Below are 23,717 nucleotides of genomic sequence, written 5' to 3'. Positions count from 1 at the left end.
GCTACGATAATCAAGACAGTGTGGTTTGGTAAAAGAATAGATAATAGATCAATGGGAGAGAACAGAAAGCCCAGAAATAGGCCCACACAAATAGTCAACCAATTTTTTTTTGTGTGTGTGGTACACGGGCCTCTCACTGCTGTGGCCTCTCCCGTTGCGGAGCACAGGCTCCGGACGCGCAGGCTCAGTGGCCATGGCTCACAGGCCCAGCCGCTCCACAGCATGTGGGATCTTCCTGGACCGGGGCACAAACCCGCGTCCCCTGCACCGGCAGGTGGACTCTCAACCACTGCGCCACCAGGGAAGCCCAGTCAACCAATTTTTGACAAAGGAATAAAGGCAATTCAAGGAAGAAAAGATTGTCTTTTCAAAAAATGGTGCTTGGTATGGACTGAACGTTTGTGTCCATGCCCACCCCCAGGCCCCAACCACCAAATTCATATGTTGAAATCCTAACCCCAACTGGACAGATTAAGAGGTGAGGCCTTTGGGAGGTGATTAGGTCATGAGAGCAGAGCCCTCATTAACAAGACTAATGCTTTATAAAAAAGACCCCAGATAAATCTTTCCAGCCCTTCTGCCATGTGAGGACACAGGGGAAAGATGACCATCTAGGAAGCAGGTCTCACCAGACCCTGAATCTGCCAGAGCCATGATCTTGGATTTGAAGTTCCTAGAACTGTGGGAAACAAATCTTTGTTTATAAGCCACCCAGTTTACGGTATTTTGGCTATAGCAGCCTGAACAGTCTAAGACAGTACTGGAACTACTGGACATTCAGATGCCAAAAAATGAATCTAGACACAGACCTTACACCTTTCACAAAAATTAACTCAGAATGGATCATAGACCTAAATGTAAGATGCAAAACTACGAAAGTCCCAGAAGGTATCATAGGAGAAAATTTAGGTGACCTTGGGTTTGGCAATGACTTTTTCAGATACAACACCAAAAGCATGATCCATGAAAGAAAGAATTGATAAGCTGGGCTTCATTAGAATAAAAAACTTCTGCTCTGTGAAAGATGGGGTAAACAAATGAGAAGACAGGCCACAGATGGGAGAAAATATTTGCAAAACACATATTTGATTAAGGACTTGTATCCAAAATATACAAAGAACTCTTAAAATGCAACAATTGGGGCTTCCCTGGTGGCGCAGTGGTTGAGAGTCTGCCTGTCAATGCAGGGGACAGGGGTTCGTGCCCCGGTCCGGGAAGATCCCACATGCTGCGGAGCGGCTCGGCCCGTGAGCCATGGCCGCTGAGCCTGCGCGTCTGGAGCCTGTGCTCCGCAACAGGAGAGGCCACAGCAGTGAGAGGCCTGCGTACCACAAAAAAAAAAAAAAAAAGCAACAATAATAAAAAGCACACCCAAACAACCTGATTAAAAATAGGCCAAAGACCGGGCTTCCCTGGTGGCGCAGTGGTTGAGAGTCCGCCTGCCGATGCAGGGGACACGGGTTCGTGCCCCGGTCCGGGAAGATCCCACATGCTGCAGAGCGGCTGGGCCCGTGGGCCGTGGCTGCTGAGCCTGCACGTCCAGGGCCTGTGCTCCGCAACGGGAGAGGCCACAACAGTGAGAGGCCCGCGTACCGCAAAAAAAAAAAAAAAAAATAGGCCAAAGACCTTAACAGACACCTCACCACAGAAGGTATACAGATGGCAAATAATCATATGACAAGATGCTCCTTATCATATGTCATCAAATCCAAATTAAAACAACGAGATACCACTGCAAACCTATTAGAACAGACAAAATCCAGAACACAGACACCACCACATGCTGGTGAGGCTGTGGAGCAACGGGAACTCTCACTCGGTGCTGGTGGGAACGCACAATGGGGCAGCTGCTCTGGAAGACAGCTTGGCAGTTCCTAACAAAACTAAACATACTCTTACCATGTGATCCAGCCATCGTGCTCCTTGGTATTTACCCAACGGAGTTGAAAACTTATGTCCATACAAAAGCTTGCACACAAATGGTCATAGTAGGTGTATTCATAATCGCCAGAACTTAAAAGCAACCAAGACATCCTTCAGTAGACTGAATGGATAATTAAGCTGCGGAACCTCCAGACAAGGGAATATTATTCAGCACTAAAAAGAAATGAGCTATCAAGTCACAAAAAGACAGGAAGGAAACTTAAATGCATGGTACTAAGTGAAAGAAGGCAATCTGAAAAGGCTACACACTGTATGATTCACAACTCCATGACATTCTGGAAAAGGCAGAATTATAGAGACAGTAAAAAGTGGTTGTCTGGGGCTCTGGAGGATGGGAGGGGATGAATAGAGGAGCACAGAGGATCTGAAATACTCTAATGATGGATGTATGACATTATACCTTTGTCAATCCTGTAGAACTGTGCAACACAGAGTGAACCCTATGCAAACTATGGGCTTCAGTTAATATTAATGTAGGAATATTGGTCATCAAGTGTAACAAGTGTATCACGTCTGAACGCAAGTGAGATGGTTACAGGAAAGGGAACTGGGGCCTGGCTGTGAGGTAAATATGGAAACTCTCTACTTTCCATCCAATATTTCTGTAAACATAAAACTGCCCTAAAAAATAAAGTCCATCAGGTTTTTTTTTTAAGTATAAAGAGGAAACAAAGTATCTTTTTATGACAGGGGTGGGAGTTGGGGCATTTTTTTAACCACATGCAGAAAAGCATAAGAAGGGACTTCTCTGGTGGTCCAGTGGTTAAGAATCCGCCTTCCAATGCAGGGGACGCAGGTGGTCAGGGGAACTAAGATCCCACATGCTGCGGGGCAAGTAAGCCCGCGCACCACAACTATTGAGCCCGCGCACTCTAGAGCCCGCGAGCCACAACTAGAGAGAAGCCCACGACAACAAAAGATCCTGCGTGCCGCAACTAAGAGCCGACGCAGCCAAAAGAGAGAAAGAAAAGCATAAGGAAAATTCCGGTATATCTGAGTCACACTGAAACCTTGACACCCCAGCGCGACCGAGGACGTAGCACAGGGTGAGGAGGGTGCTGGGGGTGTCACAGACTCTCCAGACCTGATAGCGCCCGGGACCACCCTCTACAGCTTCCAAAGTGTCTGCCCCTGGGCTCTCAGGACCCCTGTGGAAGACGGGAAGGGTGAGGGCACCCAATGCCTTGCTCACGGCACTGTGGGTGGCACAGGCAAGACCTAAACGCAGACACCCCTCCGCACCCTTCCTGCACATTCGCCTATCAGGTGCCCTCTGTTGGCTCAGAAAGAGTAGGGGGCTGGGTGGGAATAGATGGAATATTCCAGTGGGGGCGGGGCAGGAGCCGCTGAGTCTGGGAACCTGAGCTGAGCAGAAGTCTAGCAGCGCCATCCCAGCACGGAGAGCAGGGGCTCAGCTGCCAGGGCTCCTTCCGGGTCTGGCTCACAGGCTGCCTCTTACTGGCTACAGAAAACCAAACGTTGTGGTTGACGTCATGCTGGTAGCTTGACGTTAGACATGATGGGGGTATTTACACCACAGGGATGGGCAAGCACTATGGATCAGGGTCCCTGCCGCCCACCAGCCCAGGTGTTAACATCTATCAGGCGCCTCTAGAAAGGGGACTACAACGGGGAATGCCACCACTCCCTTCCCCCTCTGTGCATGGGGTGGAGTGTGGAGGAAGGGGTGGGGTGGATGAGATCCTGGCCAGGCCAGAGGCTTGCTGGGGGCGGGTGCTGCAGGCTGTCCCAGGGGACAAGAGAGAGGCCCCTGGGCAAGAGCTGGTGTCCGCTGAGGACCCACCTCAAATCCAGCCTGTCGCGTGCAGCCTCCATGGGCACGCCATTCCTGGGCTTCTCGTGGGGTCAGGCTCACGTCTGTGTGCCCCTCACTCTCGCCCACCCCTCCCTCCCCCGTTCCATGTAGGTGTCTGTCTTCTCTCCTTCTCCACCTTTCTCTCCAGTACACTCTTCAGTAGCAACTACACTGGGCCCTGCCCCCCCAGAAGCCATGGAGATGACCCGAGTACTGGGTTTGCATTAAGCAAAGGCCAAAATTAGGACAGAGGTGGGACAGGAGGGCAGGAAAGCCCCAGCACCACCCTGGACCCCTCAGTGCCCAGTGCCCCTTCCTCCCACCAGGCCGGGGCACGGCCTGCGGGTCAGAGCCGGCGGTGCGGCCTGCAGTGGCCTCTGCAGAGGCTGGGGGGCAGCTAACAGAAACGCTCTGGCCCTGCTTGGCCCCTGGGGCGGGGCACTCGCTGGGAGGACAACCGGAGGAGGAGGGGGGAGGGGGGTGAGCAGGGCCTCCCGCAGCTGGACAGCTCAGCCTGGACTGGAGGATCTCTGGAATTCCTCTCCTGCCTACGCTGTGGGGCCTCAGCCCATCCCAGGCCTACCCACAACACCCAGGGCCTCTGTTCATCCACTTCAGGAGAGCTGAGCCCGGAGACTGATCGAGGCAGCCTCACCAGCCCATGGGCCACCTGGAAGAACCGTCTCGTACCTGAAGCCCGAGGTGAACTCAGGAACAAGCGAGCACTGGCTCTGGTTTAATTTCTATTCTTCATGTTTTCACGGGTTGAAAGAACTTCCATTTCGTTTTCTGTGAACTGCCTGCTTACACCCTTCACCCGTATTTCAGTTGGAATTTTGGCTCTTTTCTTATTGACCTGTAGAAGCTCTTTATATGTGAAGGCAACCCCCACCCCTTCGCCACCTGTAGCCCCTGTGGCCCTGTGTGTTACATGCTCGGGAGAGAGGGAACAAGGCACGTTTTTGTTTGCCCCCTAAGATGAACTTGGAGCCTTCAAGGGCAGCGCTTGTATCTGCACCTGCTTGCCCCCAGAATCCTAACAGCACGGGATTCCAGCTTGTCAAGGGAAGCTGGCAATGATCTGGGGGCCGGGGATGACGTTGGGTTGGACAGGAAGGTCCAACCAGGCCTGGAGGGGCCCGGGGTTCCCACTACCCTGTGTGCAGGTGGCACCTCACTTGGGGCCCTCGTCCTGAATCTCTTGCCCCCGGCCCCATGCCCTGCCTGGGGTGCATGCACGTCCCCCTCGAGTGCCCACCAGGCAAAAATCAACTCACCCTGAATTATCAGAGACCAGGGACCACAGAGGATGCCGGAACCGTTATTGACTTTTCCTCTGTTTTCCATCGTGAAGAGCCAGCTCAGAGAGAGGGCCCTGGACCGTCCTGGATACCCACAACCATCCTTGCTCCAGCCACGGACAAAGCCGGGGTGTCACATCATGGGCCTCCCTTCTACTGACACTTAGACAGAGAGCACCAAGCCATTTCACCAACAAATGTCTGCAAACACTTTGATATTTTCACAAGCATGAACATGTCATGGGAAGGAAGTGAATTCACCTCGATTATAAAGATGACAGAACTGTGTGGTGATAGAGGTGCTCAGCTGGGGGATTCTGGGAGCTGCCTGCCCGCCCACCTCACCCCAGAGACGCAGAGACCTGATGCCTCTCCACAGGGGTGCTGGGGGGCGCTGTTGAGAAGTTGTGCATGTGAACCCTGAGATTTCTGTTCCAAAAGGAAAACTGCAGTTGGGAGTGTCAGAGAGAACCCCCCAAGGCCAGAGGCCAAGGACACATGCCCCCCCCCGGGCATCGGTCCATGGTCAGCTGCCCGCCACTGACGGCCAGGCCAGAAGGGCCCAGGGAGGTCCAGCAGAGGCACCGAAGGAACTGGTACAGGAGGTTCCGGCAAGGAGCAGCTCACACTTGCTGAGCTGGGCCGGGTGCTGGGGTCCAGGTCAGCCCACTCGCCTACCTCGGGCTCAGGCTGACTGTCCTGATCTGGGGACACTGACATCCCTTCCAGGTCACCGTGCTCTTAATATGGCCCCCCAGAACCTGAGCCCAGGGCCCGCCCCAGCTGCACCCCCATCTGCCACCTTCACACTCAGGGACCACCCTGGATGGGGACGGAGCCCGGCTCCAGTCTCCACATCTGGGACACACGCAGCACAGCTGGAAGGGCCAGTGCGCTCCGGAAAGCAGCCCAGTGGCTGCCCTCCCAGTGCGACCGTGGATGGACCTGAGGGCCGATTTGGGTTAACGGACAGCGGGATGCACACCCAACCGCAGCGGCCGGGGACTGTCCTCCCAGCCCGGGTCTGTGAGCGAGGGGCCCGCAGAGCGACCTTCAAAGGCAGCTCTTCAAAGCCACATCCGTCCCCCTCGTCACAGTGCCAGGCAGTCACCGACAGGGACAGAACTGAGTCAACCCCCCGGGGGCCTGAAATTACTGCTGAGGCCGCGCAGCTCACAGAGGACAAGCAGGAGTAGACAGACGGGGAGGAGGGACACCGAATGGAAGGTTCCGCGGCCCTGACAGGAGGCAGGGCACGTGGGCGGCGATCTACCCACAGTGGCCCCGACCCGAGGGGATCTGGAGCTTAGAACAATGGGCTTCCTGGCCATTTGATTCTTTTTTCCTACAAGGTGTGTATCCATTAAAGCTCTAGGGGTTTGTTTTGTTTTGCGTTTCAGGTCAATTCGACTTCATCCCTCTTAAGTTTTATTCTCCAGGAATGCAAACACCTGTGTGATGGGCCGGTGGACACCCAAGCATCTGACAGGTGAGCTTTGTGGCGAGTCTCAGAGGAAGGAAGTGGGGTTTCCACAGAGCCAATTCGTGGAGACATGAGGGACCCCGCAAAGTCATTTGACCAACCCTCCTGGTTTATAGAGGGGGAAACTGAAACCAGAGAGGTTACATGGTGGCCCAAGGCCACACAACCCAGTGTTGAGAAGTCGTGGCCAGCGGGAGGAGACCATGTATTCTGTTCTTTAAAACAGCCACAAGAGGGACTTCCCTGGCGGTCCAGTGGTTAAGACTTCGCCTTCCAATGTAGGGGGTGCGGGTTCGATCCCTGGTCGGGGAGCTAAGATCCCACATGCCTCGCGGCCAAAAAAACCAAAACATAAAACAGGAGCGATACTGTAACAAATTCAATAAAGACTTTAAAAATCGTCGACATCAAAAAAGTCTTTAACAAAACAATAAAGAAAATTTTAAAAATAAAGAAAATAACCACGAGAGCCAAAGTCCATCGACAGGCGAATGGGATAAGCAAAATGTGGTCCACCCATACCATCAACTATTATTCAGCCTTAATAAAGAAGGGAATTCTGACACATGCTACAATATGGATAAAACTTGAGGACATTATGCTCAGTGAAATAAGCTAGACACAAAGGGACAACCGTCGTATGCTTCCACTTACATGAGGTACTCAGAGTAGTCAAATTCAGAGACAGAAGGTAGGATGGTAGGTGCCAGGGGCTGGGGGGAGGGGATGGGGAGTTAGCATTTAATGGGGACAGAGTTTCAGTTTTGCAGGATGAAAACATTCTGGAGATGCATGATGGTGGTGATAATAACACAACAACGTGAATGTACTTAATGCCACTGAACTGCGCACTTTAAAATGGTTAAGACGGTTAAGTTTTATGTTATATATGTTTTACCACAAAAAAAAAATCTCCTGGCAGGATAGGCAGCCGTATCTCTAAGAAATCATTAAGAAAAAATGGAAGAAATTGGTAACTTGTCATGCTGACTCTAAAATCAGGTTTTTAAAAAGAGCGCCTTTGGAACCCCATGACAAATCAAACCTTAACCTCTGCTGACGAACAAGAAAAATTTAGAGGAGAAAAAAGCATAAGAATCCCAGACAGAAAGCCATGAACTGAAAGGGACGAGCAGCTGTGATGGGCCCAGTCAGGGCCCAGGCACAGGCAGGGTCGCCACTCTGCAGTCCACGCAGACTGCGCCCCAGTGGGGACCGAGGCTGAAGACCCCACGCACCCTGAGAGGTGACAGCACAGAAGTCCCCAGCAAAGCCGAGCCCTGGCCCCCCACCCAGTGCCAGCACCAACTGTCCCTCGGGGCGGAGGGACACAGGTCGTGGGAAAGCAGAGGGGACTGGAGCTCAGACGACAGCTCAATCCACAGGGAGGAATCACCTGCATTTCAGCGCGGAGGAGCCTGAGGATGGGGAGGTAGGAGAAGGCGTCCCCAGGACGGCATCAGGAGAGACCCCTAAGCATCCTTTAAGTGAGGGGAGAAAGGAGAGGAGACGGGGAACAGAGGGACCAAGCCAGCCCCCCAGCCTCTGCTCCACGGGGTCCCGCCAGCCCAATGGGGGGAAGGCCCGTCGGTCACCACACCAGGAAGAGCCCGGGCACAGCTGAAGGAGGAAGGAAAGAAAAGTCTGAGCTTGAAGTGGAAGAGAGAGGTTAACCTGCCCCAGGACAGGCCGTCCTCGGCAGCCTGCCCCGCAGGCAAGTGGTCAAGATGAGCATTTGTTCACGGATCAGAAAATAAAAATGGAAGAATACGAACGCGCCCACGCTCAGGCCTGCAGAGGAACCGCGAAAAGCACCGCCTTTCAGGGACCACGGTCTGCGCCCCAGAAGTCTCACTGCTGCTCCGAGGCCCCCCCCCCAGACTTGAGGGCCACAGACCCTCGAGGAAGGAAACAGCACAGATGAGGAGACGCCAGGGCCCACCCCATACTGGAACGACGGGGACACCAGAGCCCTGGCTTCAGCGCCCAGGCTCTGGCCCAGGAGTCTTGGATGGGACAGTCCCAAGGGGCTCACTCAGGACAGAAGCAAGTGGATCCCCGGCATGTGGGGCAACGCCAGGGGCAGAGCTCAGAAGCCAAGGCACCTACTGGTCCCCAGAAGTAGGACCGCGAGTTTGAGGTGTTACGGCGGTGTCCTCCCCGACACCGGTCTTCACGAGGGGCTGGAGGACCCTCACCCCGTGTGGCACTTGTCTGCTGGGTTCCCGGCCAGGCCCTGCTCCTAGGCGCTCACGGGTTCCTGGATCTGCCTCGGCCAGAGAGCTGGGGACGAGGCCAGAGGGGGGGGTCACAGCCCAGCCTCGAGGGTGCCCCAGGGGACAGAAGGAGTGGGAGACACGGGAGCCTGGGGAAGGGGCCTAAGGAGAAGAGGAGGTAAGGAGAGGTGAAGGGAGGAAGGGAGAAAGAAGGGCGAGCACCCAGCCGAGGCGGTGATGGAGGCGTGCGGGCCCGGGAAGGAGGAGACCAGACGTCCCAGAATCACGGAGCCCAGGGTTTTGGGTTTGGCTTCCATCCCCACTCCAGCCCTTCCCGTCACTGCCAGTCGCGCTGATAGCCTGTCCCCTCCTGCCAGGCACGCCCGTCACCACACCCGCTGGGACCCACCACTCCTGCTCCAAGAGGGGCCTCACCCTCCAGCACCCATGCTGGCACAAACCCCTCCCCCAGTCAGGGCCAGGAGCACGATCCGGGTCGGGGGACAGGGTGGGGATGCGGCCTCTTGTGTCCCGCCATGGCCTTGTGTCCACTCTGAGACCACTCTGGACCCAAAGCCAGTCCAGACCATGGTAAATGGAACACCAGAACTTGGGGAAGCGACAGGAGAGGTTTGTGGGTGTCCCCTCCCGACCTCTCACCCCCTGCTGTCTGTCCCACGCCAGTCTCCAGCCTCCGGCTCCCAGGTGGCTCTCAGCGGCTTCTGGGCACAGTGACAGGTGCCCTGGTGTGAGATGGAGCGAAGGCTGGGGCTAAGGAACACGGGGGATGGCTCACTGCGGCTTGGCCTCGGCGCTTTGGACTCTGCCCTCAGGCACCACAAGCCATAATGTACTCCATTTCTTTTTATGCACGAATACTACTCCAGTGTGTGGATATAACACACTTTCTTTATCCGTTCATCAGTTGATGGACATTTCGGTTGTTTCTGCCTTTTGGCTACTGTGGATAAGGCTGCTATGAACAAGTTTCTGTGTGGATATATGGGTTTTTTTCACAAGATACTGAATATAGTTCCCTATGCTATACAGTAGGTCCCTGTTGTTTACCTATTTTATATATAGTGTTGTGTATCTGTCAATCCCAAACTCCTAATATATCCCTCCCCCACTCCTTTCTCCTTAGGTAACCATAAGTTTGTTTTCTGTGTCTGTTAATTTTCTTTGTGTTTTATAAATAAGTTCATTTGTATCCTTTTTTAAGATTCCACATACGTAATATCATATATTTGTCTTTCTCTGTCTTACTGACTTCACTCAGTATGACAATCTCTAGGTCCACACGTGTTGCTGCAAATGGCCTTATTTCATTCCTTCTTATGGCTGAGTAATATTCCATCGTATATATGTGCCACATCTTCTTTATCCATTCATCTGTTGATGGACATTTAGGTTGCTTCCATGTCTTGGCTATTGTAAATGCTGCTATGAACATTGGGGTGCATGTATCTTTTCAAATTAGAGTTTTCATCTTTTCCGGGTATGTGCCCTGGAGTGGTATTGCTGGATCATGCGGTAGCTCTATTTGTAGTTTTTTAAGGAACCTCCATACTGTTCTCCATAGTGTCTGTATCCATTTACATTCCCACCAACAGTGTAGGAGGGTTCCCTTTTCTTCACGCCCCCTCCAGCATTTATTGTTTATAGACTTTTTGATGATGGCCATTCTGACCGGTGTGAGGTGATACCTCATTGTAGTTTTGGTTTGCGTTTCTCTAATAATTAGCAACGTTGAGCATCTTTTCATGTGCCTATTGGCCATCTGTATGTCTTCTTTGGATATTTGTTTCCATATCCCTTGGGTACATACCTAGGAAGGGAACATTTTGAGGAACTGTCAAATTGTTTTCCGTAACAGCTGCACCATTTTACATTCCCACCAGCAGTACATGAGGGTTCCAACTCTGCATCCTCACCAACCCTTGGCATTGTCTGTCTTTTTGATTCTACCCTTTCGAGTGGAAGTGAGGTGGGATGTCATTGCGATTTTGATTTGCATTTTCCAAAGATGTTGAGCATCCTTTCATGTGCTTATCGTCCATTAGCATATCTTTATTGGAGAAATGTCTATTCAGGTCCTTTGCCCATTTTTTAATTGGGCCATTTGTCTTTTTACTGTTAGGTAGTGAGTTCTTAAAATATTCTAAATGTAAGTGCCTTATCAGATATATGCTTTGCAAATATTTTCTCCCATTCCGTGGGTTGTCTTTTCACCTTCCCGATGGTGTCCATTAAAGCACAAAAGTTTTTTAATGTTAATTAAGTCCAATGTATTTACTTTTCTTGTGTTGCTTGTGCTTTATGGTGTTGTGCCTAAGAAACCATTGCCAAACCCAAGGTCACAAAGATAGACTCCTAAGTTTTCTTCTAAGAATTCTATGGTTTTAGCTCCTAGAATTAGGTCTATGACCCATTTTGAGATAATGATGTTGAGCATCTTGTGTGCTTACTGTTCACTAGTATATCTACTTTTGTATCTGGTGTTAGGTAGGGTTCCAACTTCATTCTTTTGCAGGCGGATACGCAATTGTCCACTGGTTGAACGGCCCCTTATTCTTTCCCCATTGAATTGTCTTGCCATCCTTTTCAAAAAAAATCAACAGACCACTGATGTATGGGTTTATTCTAGACTCTCAATCCTATTCCATTGATCTATGTGTTTATCCTCTTGCCACACTATGCCCACCTTTATGCCGGACAATACCCACTCTGTCTTGACTGCTGTAGCTGTAGAGTTAGTTTTGAAATTGGGAAGTCTGAGTCCTCCAACTTTGTTCTTTTTCAAGACCGTCTGGCTCTTCTGGGTCCCTTGCATTTCCATATGAATTTTATTTTTATTTATTTTTTTGAAAGGCAGCTGAGGGACTTCCCTGGTAGTCCAGTCGGTAAGACTCCACACTCCCAATGCAGGGGGCCCAGGTCTGATCCCTGGTCAAGGAACTAAATGCCCGCATGCTGCAACTAAAAGACCCCACATGCCACAACTAAGACCTGGTGCGGCCTAAATAAATAAATAAATGATAGCAGCTGAAATTTTGATAGGTATTACACTGAACTTGTAGATCAACTTGGAGTGTACTGCCATTTTAACAATATTAAGTCTTAAGATCCATGAACATAAAATGTCTTTCCATTTATCTAGATCTTCTTTCATTTTTTTCAACAGTAGTTTGTAGCTTTCAACATTCAACTCTTGTATTACCTTTTGTTAATTTCTTACCATGTATTTTATTCTTTTAGACTACTGTATGAAATTGCATTTCCTAACTTTATTTTGGGATTGAGCATTGCTAGTATAATGAAATATAATGGATGTTTGTATTTTGATCTTGTATCTTGCAATTCTGCTAAATTCATTTTTCAGTTCTAACAGCTTTTACAGGGATTCCTTAGGACATTTTCTATACAAGATCATGATATCTGTAAATGGAGGTAGTTTTACCTATTCCTCTCCTATCTGGGTGCCTTTTATTTCTTTTTCTTGCCTAAGTGTCCTGGCTAGAACCTCCTGTATAACGTTCAATAGAAGTGGACAGAGCTGACACACTTGATTGCTCCTGGTCTTAGGGAGAAAGCGTTCAGTTTTTCACCATTAAATATGTTAGCTGTGGGGTTTCCATAGAGGCACTTTATCAAGTTGAGGAAGTTCCTTTCTAATCCTAGTCTGTTGAGTGTTTCTAGCAGCAAAGAGTACTAGATTTTGTCAAATGCTTTGCCTGCATCTATTGAAATGATCATATAGTTTCTTTGTTTATTCTGTTAATACGGCGTATCACGTTGATTGAATTTTGTGTCTTGAAACAACTTTTTATTCCTGGGATAAATCTTACCTGCTCATAATGACCCCTTTTTACGTGCTGCTAGTTTTGTTTTGCTAGTATTCTGTTGAGGATGTTGCATCTATATTCATAAGGAATACCGGTCTGTAGTTTTCTTCAGATGTCTTTGTCTGGTTTTGGTATCAGGGTAGTTCTTGGCTTCACAGAATGAGCTGGGAATTCCCTCCTCTTCTATTGTTTGGAAAAGTTTTTGAAGGACTGGTATTAATTCTTCTTTAAATGTCTGATAGACTTTACCAGTGAAGTTATCTGGGCCTGACGGACTTTTCTTTGTAGGACATTTAAAAACTTTTAATTTATTAATTCATCTCTTTAGTTGTTATAAGTCTATTCAGATTTTCTATTTCTTCTTGGGTCAATTTCAGTTGTTTGTGTCTTTCTAAGAATTGGTCTGTTTCACCTAGGTTATCTCTAACTTGGCACACAATTGTTCATAGAATTCCCTTATTGTCTTTTATTTCTATAAGATTAGTTGTAATGTCCCCTTTTATTCCTGATTTTAGCAATTTGAGGCTTCTCTCCTTTTCCTGGGCCTGACCACCCTTTTCGTAACTACAACCTTCCTAACTGGCACTTGTGAGTTTCCTTAATTATTCCCAGAGCAGAAGTACTAATCACCTAAGAACCTGATCGTATAATTTGTTTAATGTTTATTACCTGCCTCTCCCACCAGTATAAGCTCCATGAGGGCAGGCACCCTCGATTTTGTTCACTAACTGTTTCCTAAGCACCTAGAAAATGCCTGGCAAATGACCAGTGTGCAGGCAGACTTGCTGAATGTGTGAAGAGCAAAAGAAACCAGAAAAGTTGCAAATAGTAATAATAATAATAGAAATGACCTTGAAACTCTAGTTGTGCACTGTCCAATACAGTAACCACTGCCTACGTGCAGCCCTAAGAACCTGAAACATGGCTGGTCCACACTGAGATGTGCCGTATGTGTAAAACACACAACAGATTTCAAAAACATAACACTTCTTAAAATATAAAATAGCTGAACAATAATTTTTGTATTGATTACATGCTGAAATAATATTTTGGATAAACTGACTTAAATACATATACTATTAAAGTTCTTTTCACCCGTTTCTTTGTTTAGTTTTTTTGTAAGTACTAGAAAAGTCTGAATTGCACTTGTGCCTGACATCTGTGGCTCAAGTTTTGTTTCTTCTGCACAGGCCTGCTCCAGGTGACTTGGATAGGGTCGGGGGTAATTTCGTGGAGTGTTCAGAAAAAGGAAGGCAAATTCCAAACATGTGGTCAGGTGAGGCTCTCACAGAGCCCAGAGAGGGAGCAGGCATGGGGGCCTGGCCTGGGGCACAGAGGCCCCTGCAGGATCTGTGTCCGCGCTGCCCACTGGATCACCAGTGTCCTCCTCGTGTCTGATACAGCTGGTCTGAGGTGGGGTCTGCCAGGTGTAGCCGGGGGCTGGGATCCACCGCCCTGATCGCCTTCTTCAGCAGGTGCAGCTCCTAACTAGACCGGAGTTCTTCACCCAGAAAGCCCTTAACAGACGGCCTGGATTGAACCAACGGCTTTGAAAATCAGGCTGCACCTCAATGTACAAGATCAAAAGCCACGTGAAGAACTTTATTAAGAGACGGGCAGAACGCTGCAAACCCTTTGGCATCAAGCTCCGTGGCCAGCACCTAAGTCATGCCACCCTTCATCAGGTGACAAGATAGATGGCCACTCAGGCCGGGCATCTCCGAGGACCTCCGAGACCACCAGCACCTTCTGCCCCCAGCCACCTACAAGGCTCCCATCTTTTAGAGGGTGACATGAAGCCACTCTGTTGGGCACCTACCGTGCGCTGGGCATGGTTCTAAGCCCTGGAATTCAGCATGGGCTGAGTGACAGGAAGGCAGGGGCTGCCCCCCGCTCCTTGCTGCAAACGGGCACCAACTTGGATGTGCCCGACGCCATGGCGTCCTGTTACATCCGAGGACAGGACACTCTTCCCGTTTCATGGTAACAGTCACAGCATCTCTTCCCCCCAGTGCCCACCGGCTGCTCATAAAGTGGGGAAAGGTGGTAGTTCTCAAATTAGGCCCGTAGAACAGCGTGGGTTATGTGTCCTCCAAAAAAATGTTCTTAAATCTATGCCCGGCTATTGCCAATCTGTTCCAGAATTCAACAAATGCTTGTATCTGGCTTAACAAAGAATCATAACTTCAGTTATTTTAGGATCATTATGTCAATGCAAAAAGAACTATGTCCACCAGGAACTGTGGCCACTGAACGAGCTGGTGACCCTCTAACCTAGGAGATAAAGGCCACCAGAAAGTCAGGCACCTAGGAGCACCACGAGGATGTTTTCATTTTAAATAGATTTTAAATAGATTCAGATCCTTATATGAATAAAATATACATTTCTATGTAACATGCCAATATGATAATTTTTGGAAAACCAAGTTATACATAATGCATTTTTACGTTTCTACACTAACAAAGTGACTTGCAGCTGTGAAAGATGCTTTAAAAATAACCAAATCAGATTCCATTTTGAGGGGAGGGAGAGAGGGGGAATTAAACATGTCAAAAATATATTTGAAATCTCCAGAAAGGCCACATCTCTTGCCTTGGACCAGGTGGCCACAGAGAGCAGTGGGAGGGACAAAATGTTTCCAAGGAGCAGACGCCGTTCATGTCACCTCCCCTTGGTCTTTCTTTTTCTTTTTTTTTCCTTTTATTTTCCCCCTTGGTCTTTCTTATTAAAGCATTTGGTAAATTCCAGGCAGCTCAGTATGGGCTCTCTAAGGGAACCATCTCTGCTAGAATTTCATTTTAAGTAGAAGAAAGAAAATCCGACATGGCGTCTCTCTCCCCTAGGCTCTTGGGGGATCCCCCCAATTTTTTTTTTTAAAAAAGGAGAGGAGTACGTTCTTGGCTTCTTTTTGAACAAGACCCCTGTGTCCCACACCCAGGCCCCACCAAGAACAAAAGTGTTCCTTCATCCACTACGATCATGCATTCCTGATAACCCTGGGAGCCCCAATTTCAAACACAGCATCCTCTCTTCCCTCTGTCGTGCTTGTCAGAGAAGGGGGACCCGTTTTTGGTTTTAAAAATATGGCCACCACCTATACACCCATCTCTGCTTCTAAGAGAACTGGCAGGCACTTAACTGTAAGAAAAGTCCCCCTGACATGGAGGGATCATCATGAAAAAGTGTTAGAGGCAAACGAATTGAAGAATCACATATATGGCGACTGCATCCGTGTTTTTAAAACCATACATATGTGTGAGGTGTATATGTGTGAGTATACATACCTGCGTCTATATACACACACATATATCCTTATACTGACATTAAAATAGACAGGCCAGGTTCCTCTGGGGGATGAGGAAACTTGAGTGTGGAAGAGTCACATTTCCTGCACATACTTATGTATTGGTTTTTCTTCATAAGATACTATCCTTGTTGCCTGTTTAATCAATAAAATAAAATTTTAAGCCTTGCCGGCCTCAAATGGGAGCCGTGTTGGTTGTCACAGAGGGACGACCAAAGGAAATGACGTTTTTACAAAAAGGAACCGTAGGGCAGTGCCTTTGTGCTGGAAAAGCACAAAGAAGGCTTGGTGAGCAGCCTGTTAAGGACAGGTGAGGCCCTGAGGAGCCCAGGGTCAGAGGAGACCACAAGCGGGCCATGAGTCGGCCAGTGGAATAACAGTATTTTAAAAACACAGAATGGGGTAGGGTCATGAGCTTCTGAGAGAAGCAGAAGATGGATTCCAGAGTCAACTGCCTGGATTCAAACCCTGGCCCCGTGTGGAGCTTCTCTGAGCTTCAGGCACCTCTTCTGCAAACTGAGAGTGATCACGGTACCTATTTCACAGATCAAGCAGCTTAATGTAATAAGCACCATTTAACTGTTACCAGCAGAGAAAGAGTGCAAGTCGCAAGCGCAAGATATATTCTTAGCTCTCAGCAAAGTAGGTTATGGTATAAAAATACCGTTCAATAGTAACTAAACTAGCCTCACCTTCATGTGCATCTCACAGCAGCCTCAACATGTGCGACTTCTTCTCTAAATACCCTACATTAGGCACCCAGACTCCAGCGCTGGGGGCCAGCCTAGGAGACAGAGGCCACCGGGTTCACTCACCCCTTCCTCGCACATGCAGGAGACCCCACTGTGGGCAGGACCTGCCCCACACCTTGGTGTCAGATGGTGCCAAGTGACAGGGGAAGACAGAAGTGGGGAGAGGCTGAGTGGGGCAGGAGGCGGGAAGAGGGCACGGGGACCTCGCTGAGCCGCCAGGGGGATGACCTGTGTGGCCATCGGAGGAGGGAACAGCGCTGGCAAAGGCCCTGGGGCAGGAAGCACCCAGTGTGCCCGAGAGCGGAGAAAGCAAACACGGTGATTCCTCCCCCACCTGAGTCCTGTCTTTCCTGGCAACCAGGCTTCGGAGCTCAGGAGGCTCACAGTCGATTTGCTCTGAATTTCCTGAGTTTATCTATTAACTACTTAGCAGGCCGCTTGCTAGTTGAGAGGACGCCGAGAAAGCCGATGGCTATCCTCCCGGCGAGGGGTCACAGCCCGGGACAGGACCTGCTGTCCCCCGACTGGGGCACGCTGGATGGAACCAAGGACATACCAAGGTCAGCTCGGGGCCTAGCTGAGCTTCGGGGGAAGCTGGGAGGGACAGGGGTGCCCTGGGCTGGAGGTGGGGGCCTTCCCGGCTGCCAGGGCAAGTTGCCCACCCACCCTGAGCTGCAGTTCTATGCCTATAAAATGGGGGGAGAGGGGAGGGGGTATTCCCCGGCAACTCGAATCAAATAAAATCAAATGTTGGAAGTGATGCGCCCCTTAGGGGTTGTTACAACCTTCCCCCAAGGGGAGGGGTCCATGAACGCCTGAATTATATCCAAAGTGGAAGCTTCGGGAGCCTGAACACAAAATGCAAGACTGCTTCCTACCCAACAAACAGCCCGACAAATCAGGTTGGCACCGAGCCCGGGGAGGGGGCCGGAGGGAGTGGGCCCAGGGTGGCCACAGAGAACACCCGGACCCCTGCTGGCAACCCCACCAGGGGGGACAAACCCTAGAGAAACCCTCACACCTGCGCACCAGCAAACCCGCTGCAGGAGTGGAAGAGAGAAACTCTGGGAACACCGAGACTGCCATGAGGAAGGGAGCGTGACGTACTACAGATACTACGGTCACTACACACAAGCAGCAGCAAAAGGTCAGAATGTGTCCCCATGCACAGATGCCCAGAGGCCTAAGCTGAGTGAAGAAGCACGTTCCCAAATTTTTATGTAAAGTTTAAAGAAAAAACACCAAAGAATCCTATATATTAGTTGGCGATCCTTCTATCTGTGCGTAAATGAAGTAAAAAGAGTCTGGCAGGATAAATTCCAAATGCATGACAGTCGGTTTGGAGAATGGTTACTTAACATTTCTTTGTAATGCTTTATTTCTTACAATTTAAAATAAAGGACTTAAAGCCAAAATGACAAAGGGGAACAGTTTCCAATTCCGGGTAGAAGAGACACAAGTGTTTGTTTTATTACTCCTGGAAGATTTTTTCCATTTAAAAAAATCTATCCAATATGGAAACATTTTAAGCCAGGTTGCTGGCCGGTCCGTGTTGGGCCGAGGGCTTCACCGCCCTGACCTGTGACTGTCCAGGGCTCAAGGTGACTCTTGACCCAGGACTTAGGCCTCCAGGCTGGTGTCAGGGAGCCCTGCCCTGACCGGGCAAGGAAGGGCAGAGCCCCAGAAATGAGCTTCTCCTGGCCCTCGGACCCGATGCCCGGGTCCCCAGGGAACGATCCCGCACAGAGGCAGCAGTGGCGAGGGTGGGACAGGTGGAGAAGGGGACAGGGCAGGGAAGGGTGAGGCTGGTGACCGCATCATGAGAGCAGCTGTGGGCCTGTGGCCCGGCCCTTCCCAGGCAGGGAGTTTAGTGTTGCTTGACTGGTGCCAGGGGCTGCAGCTTTAAATAAACTTGGACGCATCCACCTGGGCCGGGAAGCAACACCAACTGTGCCTCAGGCCGGCCAGGCACTGTCAACAACCACCGACATGGCCACTGAGGACCCCAGCCCCGGGCGGAGATGCTGGCCTCAGTGCCCGACCCTCCCTCCTGACCACCTGCCCCGCTGCAGCTCACCCTGCACTGGCCCAGCCTCCTCCCCGCCCCGGGACGCTCCAGCAGGGCTGTGACAGGCCCCTGGGCATCCCGCACTGGGCCTGGTGCCTGGGGGCCCCGCCAAGGGGTGCTGGGCTGGCCCAGCTGGTGGGGTGTCTTCCCCTCCTCTCCCAGGCCCCTGGGCCCCCTAGACAGCTAAGCTTCCTCACCCACTCCCACCCCAGGCCCCCAGCTCCCTTCCCGAGGAGCCTGGCCTCCACTGCAGGGTCCGCCACCCCTCCCGGCCTCCCCGAGGGCAGCCCCAAGGACCTCCATCCCCCAGTGTGGGTGTGGACGGCAGCGATGAGAATAACCAGTCGCTGCTGCTGCAACCAGAGGCCCGAGGTTGGTCTGACCACCCTACAGGGCCGCTGGCCCAGGGAGATTCACAGAAAAGTGAAGGAGAGGTCAGCAGAGCCAGCTTCAGGTTGAGGAGACGGAGTGAACGGGAAGAGGCATTTCTGCCAAAGGGCCCGGGGGTGCCTCATGGGAGGGCCTGGGTACAAGCAGAGAAACGACAAGAAGGTCCCCTAGAATGGGGTAACCTTCCCCCCACTGCCGCCCTCTGCCTCGGACAACCACCTGCTCCCACCTGAGGACCACCAGCCTGTCGCCCTGTCCTCACAGGCCTGCTCCCAGACATGCCCCGGAAGCTTCCTCAGGGCCTCCGGGATGCACACAGTTTGTGTGCTGGATCCCTTCTCTGCTCTCCAGGTCCCCCTGCCTTGGGGACAGGCACTCAACCAGCCCCTACCTGAGGGAAGGGAATTTTGGGGTCCCCAGGGCCCAGCCTTGCCCGCACCCTGCCGCGGGTTTTCTCCACTCCACCCCACTCCCTCAGCACCCCCCAGGCCTAACTGGCATCGTCCCCCACGTGCAGGGAGGCTTGGGGAATTCACACCCCCCGCACTCCTCCCAGCTCGCGCCCACAATTATCAGTGATCAGCTTCCCTCGCCAACACAAGGTATCACCACAGACGTTTCTTAATAAAAGGAAAAAAAAGATCTGCCGCTGGATGAGTAAGAGGAAACCTCGCCAGCGCCCCTTCCACGGGGTGGGCTGGAGGAGGACGGGGCTCTGGCCGCGCCGGGCTGGAGCCAGGGCTTCAGGAGTTCTGGAGCCAGACGTGGAGATGCCAGGTGCAGCCACCCTGATGCACAGAGTGGAGACCCGCAGTCCAGAGAGGAGCCGCCGACCCGCTTCGGGGTAGAGCCCGGAGGCAGAGGCAGGTCTAGGGCCCTACACGGCTCCTGCTGGCGAGCAAAGCCCAGGAGCCACCTGTTCCCCGGTGAGGCCCTACCTGAAACGAGCTTTCAAAGTCCCTCCCATCACCTCCCCGCAAACAACTCTCCAGAATCCAGCTCCCACCTGCCTCCATGACCCTGAAGCTCATCAGGCTCCCACCTCACCCCCTCATCTTCACCCCGGTGACCTGATCCAAGCTCCCTGACCTCAGCCCCCAGCACTCCAGACTCCTCTTTCCAGAAGGATCTGGGGGAAAATCCTCCAGAACCCCGATTCCCCTGGGCACCCACAGCAGAGGCTGTTCCCACGCGGCGCGGAGCGCAGCTGGCACCCCCCGCGCGGATGGAGCCACGCGGAGAAGCAGGCGCAGAGCAAGTCCCGCCGCCCCCGCGCCCAGCCGCTTGTTGGGGGTGGGGACAGCGCGGCTCGCGCCGGGGACGACCCTCTCGGCTAGGTCCGCCCCCTCCCCCGCGCTCCAGGCCCCGCGGCCGCCCCCGCGCGCCGCTCCTCTCCGACCTCCGGCCGCCAAATGCGTCACGTCTGCCGGGCGCTCCGGGGACACCTGCTGCCGCCCCCGCTGCACCGAGCCCCGCGCCTCGAGCCGGGGCCTCCGGCCGGGCGGTCGCCCTGGACAGGGCCCGGCAGGGCCGCGCGCGCCGAGGTCCGGCGGCTGGGCCCCGGGGGCCCGGGGGTCGGGGCCGCGCGGGAGCGTGCGCTCCGGGCTCGGAGCCGGGAGGAGCCGGGGTCGCGCGGGGCCGCAGTGCACCCGGAGCCGGCGGCGCAGAGGATCTGGGTCTCCAGGGTCCCGGCCCTCGGAGCGCGGCGCCCTCCGGGGTCCCCAGCCCAGCCCGCACGCGCCGCGGCTCTTACTTGCCAATATCCTCGTAGAGCTGGTACTCGTCGGTGAAGCGGGTGCAAGTCACCGTGGTGGCCATGGCGGCGACGGACGGGCTTGGCGTGCGCTCTGCTGCGCTCGGGCGGCGGCGACTCCGGCTCCCGCTCGCGGGCACGGCGGCGACACGGGAGCGGGCGCGGGCGACACCTCGGCTCGCGGCGCCGAGCGGGGGCCGGGCTGGGCTGCGCCGGGCGGCGAGCGCACGCGAGATCTGCGCGCTCCGTGCCCGACAGGAGCGCGCCGCACACCTACGCGCGGGGAGCGCGGGCGACGCTGTCACTGCCGCCGCCGCGCCCGCCCCGCCCGCCGCCCCCTGCACGCTCCCCGCGCCCGCAATCGCGCCCTACACTCGCACCCGCACACGCACCTGAGCCCTGCACCTACAGCAGCGCCCGCGCCCTGCACACGCTCTCGCACCCACTCCTGCTCCCAGAATTCGCACTCGCGCCCTGGCCCTGCACATGCTGCGCTGGCACCAGCACTCGCGGCCATGCGCCTGGGGCGAAGCACACAGGGAACCGCTGGCTCCCTGAGCCTGCTTCTCCGCTGCCTCCTGGCGACTACCTGCAAAACACACACACACACACACACACACACACACACACTGCACACACACACACACACACACACACACACACACACTGCACACAGTGAACCCAGCCCCCTCTCTCCCCTGAAGGCCAGCCTTGACCTGGACCTCAGGAGGGGCCTCAGGTGCACATGGGGGAGGGGGGAGTCCTCCCTCCACAGACTCATTCCTCACACCCCCAGGAGGAGATGCTACAGGACCCCTCCTGACCGGGTCTCCACCACTCTACACCGCACAGTGCAGCCCCCTGGCAGAGCTGCCCAGGAGCCTCCCAGACCAGGCCTGCACCCTGGGGACACTGGGAGTGGGAGATGAAAGGGTGAAGGCTACCCCCTCCCCCATGGTCCGAGCCCCTCCCTCCCTCCCTCCCTCCCTCCCTCCTCCTAGCACTGGACACTGGGGTGTCTGGAACAGAGGTCCCAGGAACAGACATTGCCAGTTCAGGCAGAGTGTCGAATCAGGGAAACAGTGGCTGCTCCGTCTGCATCTTGGGGTCCTGAGAGCTCTCAGCCCCCCTGCCCAGGTAGGGGCACACATTTTCCCTCTCCCAGGCCTGGTCCACCTGCCTGCTTCCAGCTCGGGCCTGGAAGAAGCGGGTCCATCTTGAAAGTGGCCCAGGAGAGGAGGAGGGGCGAGCGGGGGGGAGGGGCAGGCGAGGCTGGGCTGACCCCATGCCCCACAGAAGAGCCCCTCCCAGGGCCACACCTAGGCTGCCATCCAGAGCCGGGGCTTCAGATCCAGTGAAGACAACCCACTGGTTCAGCAGCCCCATGCTCCTCAGAGGGGAAAGGGCCGGGTCCGTCCTGCGGAGGCCCTGGGGAAATGCAGTTTCTAGCAGCCAGCTCCGGATTTGGGCGGTTCAGCAGGCCCTGACAGGAACCACTTGCTGCACCGTGGGCTCCCCAGGCAGAGGGTCTGGGCCTGTCCTGCTCATCTCGCTCACCTTGGTGGCCAGCCCGGGGCTGGTCCCAGAAGCCACAATAAATATTTCCTGGATAAAAGATCTAATGCAGGGATTCCAAGGCAGGAGTGGGCGGTGGGGATGGACCCAGGGCCCCCCCCGACCAGGATGCCTTTGGCACACGGCTGTCAGGCAGGTGAGTAGACCAGGTGGTGACCAGTCCCTGTACTGGGTGGTTCTGCAGACCCAGCCTGCACCCAAGAGACAGCTGGAGGCCAAGGAACACTTGGGGTAAAGGCCGGACCCGGACTGGGGGCAGAGGGGGCCCTGTGGAGGATGTGGCCTTGACCTCTGCAGGGCCGGGCAGAGGGGGAGACCACCTTCAGGGCTCAGTGCTGGAACCAGAGCACCACAGGTGCCTCCTCGTGGGCAGGCGCCCACCTCTCCTGGGGCAGCCAGGGGAGCACTGGAGGCCCCTCACCCACCAACAGAGGCTTGCTCTTACAGTTGTGTTCTGCCCCACAGGAGCCTCTCCCCACACATGCTGGGCCATCTGCAGCGGAAGGAGAAGGAGACAGTCCCACACAGTAGAATACAATTGGCAAGCAAACAAAACAAAATTGCACCCCTCAGTAAACCAGGCTCTGTCCAGGCTACAAGCAGACCCTGTGCGCTGACAGCGTCACACGTGCTCCTTCCAGTGTGAGGCCACGCAATGATCAAGTGGCATTAAAATCACCATGACAGCAGACACTGATTTGCTTATATGCATTCTACATGTATTATCTCATTTAATTCTCAGTCCTAGGAGACATATAGTATTATGATCCCCACATTAGTAGGGGGGACAGCAGAGAGACAGAGAGGTGAAACAACTTGCCCAATGTCACACAGCCAAGAAGTGGCTGGGACTCAAACCTTACTGCCCCATTAAGCCTCTTTTCTCTTTTATTTTCACACACACACATACAAACACAAATACACGCTCACACACATACACACTCACACAATACACACACATACACAACCCACACTCACATACACTCATATACCATACACATATGCACACACACTCAAACATACACTCTCACATACACACACATATATACACTCAATGCACACTCACACACATGCACGGCGTCCTACAGGCCTGGGCAAGGACACAGCACTCTGGGTGTCTGTTTTGAGGTCCCTTCCCCCGGGTGGGGAGACTGCCCAGGATCAAGTTTACGTGAGGTCAGGGTCACTAAAAGGGCGTGATCTGAGGCCGCCCTTCTACTCCTGTTAGCTCCTGAGGTCAACAGGGCAGCCCCTCCTCTGGGCTGGAAC

General features: G+C 53.1%; 1 protein-coding gene across 12 annotated transcripts in view; it reads right to left on the bottom strand.

Annotated features, from left to right (window-relative positions):
- CAMK2B (calcium/calmodulin dependent protein kinase II beta) overlaps positions 1-21,086 on the bottom strand; it is a 94,799-nt gene extending 73,713 nt beyond the window's left edge. For 3 of the 12 annotated variants that reach the window (XM_067745783.1, XM_067745784.1, XM_067745785.1), the window contains exon 1: positions 20,874-21,085. In XM_067745783.1, the coding sequence (XP_067601884.1) occupies positions 20,874-20,938 (65 nt within the window). In that variant the 5' untranslated portion in view covers positions 20,939-21,085. Of the gene's footprint in view, positions 1-20,873 lie in introns of all 12 variants that reach the window. The other 9 variants (XM_067745782.1, XM_067745789.1, XM_067745790.1 and 6 more) reach the window with 6 other exon arrangements.
- Positions 21,087-23,717: the final 2,631 nt, after the last annotated feature.

Source organism: Pseudorca crassidens, chromosome 8 (genome assembly GCF_039906515.1).
Source record: "Pseudorca crassidens isolate mPseCra1 chromosome 8, mPseCra1.hap1, whole genome shotgun sequence".
Classification (NCBI taxonomy): domain Eukaryota; kingdom Metazoa; phylum Chordata; class Mammalia; order Artiodactyla; family Delphinidae; genus Pseudorca; species Pseudorca crassidens.
The sequence above is the reverse complement of the archived record's forward strand: the minus strand, read 5'-3'. Positions and strand labels throughout refer to the sequence as shown.